Source organism: Lethenteron reissneri, chromosome 52, assembly GCF_015708825.2.
Source record: "Lethenteron reissneri isolate LAM-NWPU_2019-01 chromosome 52, ASM1570882v1, whole genome shotgun sequence".
Lineage (NCBI taxonomy): Eukaryota > Metazoa > Chordata > Hyperoartia > Petromyzontiformes > Petromyzontidae > Lethenteron > Lethenteron reissneri.
In genome coordinates this window covers 8,665,544-8,673,391 of record NC_083830.1, presented here as the reverse complement: position 1 = coordinate 8,673,391, position 7,848 = coordinate 8,665,544, and the positions used below count along the sequence as shown (strand labels likewise).

At 45.9% G+C, this 7,848-nt stretch overlaps 1 protein-coding gene across 1 annotated transcript; it reads left to right on the top strand.

Moving 5' to 3' along the window:
- The first annotated feature begins 1,371 nt into the window (after positions 1-1,371).
- Positions 1,372-7,689, top strand: LOC133355883 (acyl-coenzyme A thioesterase 8-like). Its single transcript, XM_061573297.1, has 4 exons — positions 1,372-1,474; positions 3,252-3,361; positions 6,067-6,203; positions 7,679-7,689. Exons 2-4 carry the CDS (start codon positions 3,261-3,263, stop codon positions 7,687-7,689), a joined length of 249 nt encoding a protein of 82 aa, XP_061429281.1. The 5' UTR covers positions 1,372-1,474; positions 3,252-3,260.
- Positions 7,690-7,848: the final 159 nt, after the last annotated feature.

The window sequence follows — 7,848 nt, the reverse complement described above, 5'->3', positions numbered from 1 at the left end:
GATTAGCATGATGTTAATGTGAGAAATTAGAGGGCACGGAAGTGGCTATGTTAATGTGAGAGATTAGCATGATGTTAAAGTGAGAAATTTGAGGGCACGGAAGTGGCTATGTTAATGTGAGGGATTAGCATGATGTTAATGTGAGGAATTAGAGGGCACGGAAGTGGCTATGTTAATTTGAAAGATTATCATTATGTTAATGTGAGAAATTAGAGGGCACGGTGGTGGCTATGTTAATGTATGATGTTAAAGTGAGAAATTAGAGGGTACGGAAGTGGCTATGTTAATGTGAGGGATTAGCGTGTTAATGTGAGATCGAAGAGTGGCCTCCACGAGGCAAGAGCGTCAACATGCTAATCTCTCACATTAACATAGCCACATGCCGGCGTGAGTAGGTTAAACGTTGAGTTTTATAAGGGCACCACGGGGTGACCAGCCCCTCCCCACCCAGCCCCACCCTCTCCACCCAGCCCCTCCTTCCCCACCCAGCGCCTCCCCACCCAGCCCCACCCTCCCCTCCCCACCCAGCCCCACCCTCCCCTCCCCCCCCAGCCCCTCCCTGCACGACGGACGGACACAATAATCCCCTGTGGGTTGGTATGACCAGGAGGTTCCTACCAGTACGAAGTAGAAACCAGTGGCGGCTCCTGCAAAATCTCTCAGGGGGGGCAAATGTCTGGATGATTGATAAGGATAAGGTCCACCCATGCAATGGATAAATTAACAGCTTAAGCATGTAAAGGCAACTTCACTTCTTTAATATTAATGACAAATAAAGTGACTCTTACAATACATCTTGTTTGTTTCTATACTCACTATTAATACAATCCACTCAAGTTTCTTTTATTAAAGATTCCACTAGGTGGCGACAAATTATATTGTTGGATGAAACGTGCTTACGTATGATGACGTAAGCACGTTAGTGCGAGCCCTCCCGGAGCCATAGAGAATGCATTGCAGCGCCCCCCGTTCGAAAAAAAACATCTTTGAATGTAAGTCTATGGGGCCACTCGGGGCGATTCTCAGCCGGAGTGAAATCGCCCAAAAAGAGGCGGTACTCCACAGAACGTGACATGACGCTGATTGGACTATATCCAGAGGCACAGTGACGGCTAGCGTGACTCTGTGGTTCAATGACATTGGTGGTGCGTCGCCCAATCGCCCTAATGAAGAAACCGCTCCTGGTAGAAACAACATCGCAATGGCGTCAGCTCAGGGCATCGTCTCCCTCGGGGGTCGGCAAGCACCGTGCACTTTGTATGGAAATTAGAGCGATTGGGACGATTTAGTCGAATTAACTGAGGGAAAATAGCGATCGATTACTTATTGGGTGTGATCAATTGGGCGTTAATAATCAAATTAAAACATCGGCCTTCACCTGTACCCAGAATTTCTCCGAAGGCGGGAAACCCCCGATTTGACTGTACAACCCGCGCCTCGCCCACGATGCACCACCCGTCCAGGGGCACACTCGGTGACTTGTTTTTTTGATCCCCCCTCACAATATTTTCAGTTATCGAACCGTTACATCGGTAATATAATCAATGTTTACTAAACTGTACATGCTGGTCCAGATGTCTTGTGACACCCCCCTATCCCCTCCCATGTAATTGTTAAAACTTAACATTTTTTAAAAGGTTTATTTAAAACAGAAATGAATATGCTACAGGTTAGTAAACTAATGTTAGGGGTTAATTAATTTGGCGGAGGAGTGGTGGGGTGGGGGGTCACAAGACATGGGGACCGCCATGGTAACGTGGAATTTCCACCAGGGGCGACGACAGGGTGGCCACGGCGCGTCCAGCACGCGACTCGAGCAGTAGTGGCAGTTGTTGTTGTAGTCGTTGTTGTTGTAGTGATTGTTGTTGTTGTAGTAGTTGTTGTGATTGTTGTTGTGGTTGTTGTTGTGGTTGTAATTGTTGTTGTGGTTGTAATTGTAATTGTTGTAGTAGTTGTAGTAATTGTTGTGGTTGTTGTTGTAGTAGTTGTTGTAGTAGTAGTTGACGTAGTAGTTGTTGTGGTTGTTGTAGTAGTAGTTGTGGTTGTTGTAGTAGTTGTTGTAGTTGTGATTGTTGTGGTTGTAATTGTGATTGTTGTAGTAATTGTTGTGGTTGTTGTTGTAGTAGTAGTTGACGTAGTAGTTGTTGTGGTTGTTGTAGTTGTTGACGTTGTAGTAATTGTTGTTGTGGTTGTTGTAGTAGTTGTTGTAGTTGTAATTGTTGTGGTTGTAATTGTTGTGGTTGTTGTAGTTGTAGTAGTTGATGTAATTGTTGTAGTTGTAATTGATATGGTTGTAATTGTTGTTGTGGTTGTTGTAGTAGTTGTGGTTGTTGTATTAATTGTTGTACTAGTAGTTGTAGTAAGTGTTGTAGTGGTTGTAGTAATTGTTGTAGTAGTTGTTGGTAGTAGTAGTAATTGTTGTGGTTGTTGTAATTGTTGTAGTAATTGTTGTTGTAGTTGTTGTAATTGTATTAATTGTAGTAATTGTTGTTGTGGTTGTTTTAGTAGTTGTAGTAATTGTTGTAGTAATTGTTGTGGTAACTGTTGTGGTAATTGTTGTTGTGGTTGTTGTAGTTGTAGTAATTGTTGTAATTTTTGTAGTAATTGTTGTGGTAATTGTTGTGGTTTTTGTAATTGTTGTAGTTGTAGTAATTGTTGTTGTGATTGTTGTACTTGTAGTAATTGTTGTTGTGGTTGTTGTAGTTGTAGTAATTGTTGTTGTAGTAGTTGTAGTTATTGTAGTAATTGTTGTGGTTGTTGTTGTAATTGTTGTAGTTGTAGTAATTGTTGTTGTGGTAATTGTTGTTGTATTAACTGTTGTAATTGTATTAATTGTAGTAATTGTTGTTGTAGTAGTTGTAGTTGTTGTAGTAATTGTTGTTGTGGTTGTTGTTGTAGTAATTGTTGTTGTGGTTGTTGTAGTTGTAGTAATTGTTGTTGTAATTGTTGTAGTTGTAGTAATTGTTGTTGTGGTTGTTGTAGTAATTGTTATAGTAATTGTTGTAATTGTTGTATAAATTGTTGTTGTAAATGTTGTTGTAGTTGTTGTGGTTGTTGCGAGCGTCACGACTCTGCGTCATCATCATCATCAGCGCGTCTCAAGGTTCAGCCGCGCGGGGCCACGAACCGAGACGCGGCGAAACAGACGACGACAAAGTCCCGCGTCTCGTGCCACATACAAAGTACACACACATATCATAGACAACAACAACAACAACATCGACAACAACATCTTGTTGTGTTGACAGCAGCCGAGCGACATGTCCGACGTTAAAGATCAGCAGGAGCAGGAGAAGGATCTGCGCAGCGTGTTGGTGACGAGCGTCCTCACCCTGGAGAAGATCGACCAGGGCCTTTACAGGTCACACATCTTTGTTATCTTTTTATAATTAAACTTCTATTTATTTTAAAACGTACAAGTTAAACGATTATTGAACGTTCTTCGTTAGCGTTGCCGTAATGTGATTATTTATTTACGGCGTTAAGCCGCTGATCGGAGATGATTTGTAAACGCAACAGCATTGACGATGATGATGATCATCATCATCATCATCACGGTCGATAAAACGAGTACCGGTGCGAGTTCGCCCCCCGTGCGGCGCGGAACGACCGCTGCCGGCGCCTGCCACACTAACGTGGAATTGCCACCGGCGGGCTACGGGGCCAGCCGATTGTCTGGCGAGCAGCAAAAGCGAAATGTGTGTTAGTCGTTAACAAGATGTTAATGTTAACGTGGTTGTTAACGAGGGGGGGGGGGGAGGTTATCATCTTGTTAAAGATGCGGAATTTAACCGCGATGTTAATGATTTGCGTCTTCGATCAAATTTAAAAAGGGGATGGATAACATGTTGTTGGTGGTGGTGGTGTTGATGTTGGTGGTGGTGGTGTTGTTGTTGGTGGGGAAGTTTCAATGTTAATGTTTTGTGTCTTCATCATACCGGGTACAGTGCACTGTACTGTACTACAGTGACCCACGGATGCCACGCTGAGGCACAGTCGCTGTCTGCTGGGGACAGTGCGCATTGCACACAGACACACACAGACACACACTGACACACACACAGACACACACACACTGACACACACACAGACACACACACACAGACACACACACACAGATACACACACAGACACACACAGACACACACACAGACACACACACAGACACACTGACACACACACTGACACACACACACTGACACACAGACACACTGACAAACACTGACACACGTACACACACTGACACACACGTACACACAAAGACACACAAACACACTGACACACGTACACACACTGACACACAGACACACTGACATGTACACACACTGACACACTGACACACACACAGACACACTGACACGTATACACACTGACACACACTGACACACACAGACACACTGACACACACACACTGACACACGTATACACACTAACACACGTATACACGTGTGTAGACACACTGACACACTGACTCACGTATACGTGTGTAGACACACTGACACACTTACACGTGTGAAGACACTGACACATACACGTGTCTCTCTTGTATGTACGTCTCCATGTGTCTCCCGTCTGTATGTGTCCGTGTGTCTGTGTGTGTCTTTGTCCTCGTGTGTTTGTGTGTATGTGTCTATCTGCACGGCTGTCTCAAGACTAATTGAGGATGTGTGCAGACAAGGGAAGGAGGCCTCCAGAGACAGACAGACAGAGGGACAATGCGATCCACACAATGAGAGGGAAAGACACACAGACACACAAATACAGGACTCCAAGGCTGTAATTATAATATATATTGGGGGGGGAACACATCCCCCCCCAAAAATTCAAATGTGCTCAAAATGTCCCCCCCCAATATATTGCTATACAATAGATTTCTGTTCATATGATTGTGGTTATGGTTGTACTTTATTAATCCCTAATCTCTGCCATTGCATACAATGAAACAAGAAAATGTCAAAAAGTTAAAACAGAGCAATGTAATACAATACACTATTAGACATTATTGTAAAAAATAAAAGAAAAGTCCATCCCATGTGTGAGTGAATTTTTTCATATTTTAGGCAGGAAATGAGTTTTCAAATTTTGATTTTTTTTTCTGGGGGGGGGGGGGGACGACGACCCCAGACCCCCTGGAAGATTTGGTCCCCCCCAATGTTGACTCCATGGCTACGGCCTGGCAGGACTCGGCAGAAAAAGTCGAATCTGTGGAGAGACATGGGTTGACAGTACACAGATGCAGATACAGAGACAGACGCTCATTGAGATAGACACAAAAGGATAGAGACTTCACGAACGCAAGTGCCACCACAGCCTAAATAGGCGCTCACAAACAGCGCTTGCCTCTACAGAGCGTTTAAAGTTTAAACGTGGTCTTCGTACATTTGAAACGTGGTCATGGAAAAACAAAATACGGCGGCAGAGGGCGCCCTGAGCGACCAAAAGTGAAAATAAAATTTGACAAAATGAATGCCTGAAACGAGAGCTACATTGAGTAGGTCGTCCAGCGATTGATACAACCACTTAGTGGATCGTTATACTGCATAACAGTCCAGCAGTGGATAGATCATGGCAGGCAATGAAGTTGATAATGGGGCTTCGACGGTGGCAGCCTTACCCCTACAGATTGACACAAATGTCAAATCGACGCTGATTCTGATGGTGATGGTGGTGCATTTGTATACTGGTGAGTGGTAGTGTAGCGGGTAGCGCGCCGCGCTACGAACTTGGCGATCCGGGTTTGTTTCCCGCTCACGGCTAACACCGGTGACGATTATCTGAACCGGTCCTGGGCCTCCCCTTAGGTCGACTCAGCCTCAAATAGGTACCTGGTGCGATGTGTAAACATCATTTCCACTAGGGAGACAAAGGCGGCCGGGCGTGGTGCGAGCAACCCACCGCCTCGTGTACTGTGCCGGCCTTCAGAGCCGATAGATTGAAAACGAAGTTTTTTTAGAACTGCTTTTGGTGTCTAGTTTTTCCTTCCCCCGCGCCTCCGATCAGCACTAGCCTCAGCGGCCTGTTAAAGCTACACCGGGGGATATCTCTTTTGTCCGTGTGCATGCGTAGGGGGTCGCATCCCTGGGTGCCACGGTCAAACACGCTGTTTGGCGGGCAGATCGTGGGGCAGGCGCTGGTGGCGGCCGGGCTCACGGTGGCCAAGGGCCTCCACGCCCACTCGCTCCACTGCTACTTCGTGCGTCCAGGTGCGTGGTCGGAGGGGGGGGCTGACGCGGCGCATCACGGCGCGATGCCGGGGCTGATGCCAGAGGTCGATACCCGTACCCTACCCGATACCCGGCTACCCGTACCCGGCCGGGTACGGGTACGGGTACCTGTTTGCGACCCTGGTGCGGGTACGGATAGACCGTGAGTCACTGGTGAGTAGCCGTTTGTCACTCATTTCCCAACGTCTTGTCTCTTCTCACAATTCAAGTTCCTAGAATCAACCCACCCACGCCTGCAACATGGCTTCATCCCAGAGGTCGCAATCGGGTACCCGATACCTGTACCCTACCCGATACCCGGCTACCCGTACCCGGCCGGGTACGGGTACCCGTTTGCGACCCTGGTGCGGCCGGGTACGGGTAGGCCGTGAGTCACTGGTGAGTCACCGTTTGTCACTCATTTCCCAACGTCTTGTCACTTCTCACAATTCAGTTTCCTAGAATCAACCCTTCCCGCGCCTGCAACATGGCTTCATCCCAGAGGTCGCAATCGGGTACCCGTACCCTAACCGATACCCGGCCGGGTACGGGTAGCCGGGTATCGGGTAGGGTACGGGTACCCGTTTGCGACCCTGGTGCGGCCGGGTACGGGTAAGGAATCAAAACCCGTTTGCGACCTCTGGCTGACGCGTCTCGAATGCCGCCGCGCTGCGCGAGCATCGGCAAGCTCCTTCAAATTAGAGCTGCCCGGCCCAGTCCGCCGACTACTATAACGTCCCGTCAGTTCACCGGCATTGTGGCAGGCAAGCCCTGTTGCTATGATGTCGAAATTGGTTCAAGAATTTCGCTTGTGTTGAACCAATGCTGCTGAAATTATCCACTTCGGATCCGCCATCTGGCTGATGGGATGTACAAAATATACAAATTTTTGAAAGAAGTATTTCCCTCATTGGAACCTCATTTGCCAGTAAAAAATATGATAATTGGTTTTTTACCCTTCTATCTGGCAACAAAACTGACACCTTTTTTACAAGGAGTCATGTTTACATAGACCACAATACCTACAGTCATAATGCAAACAAAAAACATAACTCTGATAATGTATGCACTGTCCTTGATAGTGCATTGTCTTGGGCTGTACGCCTTTTGGCGTCCTCTGATCTAACACCGTTTTGAGACTAGGCTCAAAAGAAAGCTGTCTCTGGTGTGAACCAATCAGTTTCAAAGACAATGCATATATTATCAGTGTTTTTTTTGTTTGCATTCTGACCACAAGTATTGTGGTTAATGCAGACACGATTCCTTGTAAAAGGTTTCAGTTTGGTGTTTTAACATCTTAACACCTGTTTTGTTGCCAGAAAAAAACGGAAAACCTATTATCATATTCTTATGCTGTTAATAGGAAGCTGTGGGTCTCATTTCTTAACCTCTTGATGACCTAACCAATATACTCCTTTGCCTGCCTTTCCTCTCTCTACTCTTTCCCTTCCTTCTGCTTCTGTGTCTTGCCTTAGATCATAACTAGTGGCTCCTCCAGGTTCACTTGTTTCTACGGACGCGGCGATCCTGCGTGTCCTCATTCCTCTTAGGTTTTTTACGGTAAAGTCACGTAGGTAAAAATAAAAATGTAAATAATAGAAATAAAGTCACGTAGGTAAAAATAAAAAATTAAAATAATAGAAAT

Bases quoted from the DNA above. Each gene is read 5' to 3' on its own strand.
- LOC133355883 (XM_061573297.1), top strand. From the start codon at position 3,261: ATGTCCGACGTTAAAGATCAGCAGGAGCAGGAGAAGGATCTGCGCAGC. The intron at 3,362-6,066 runs GTCACACATCTT...GTGCATGCGTAG, and splicing joins ATCGACCAGGGCCTTTACAG to GGGGTCGCATCCCTGGGTGC.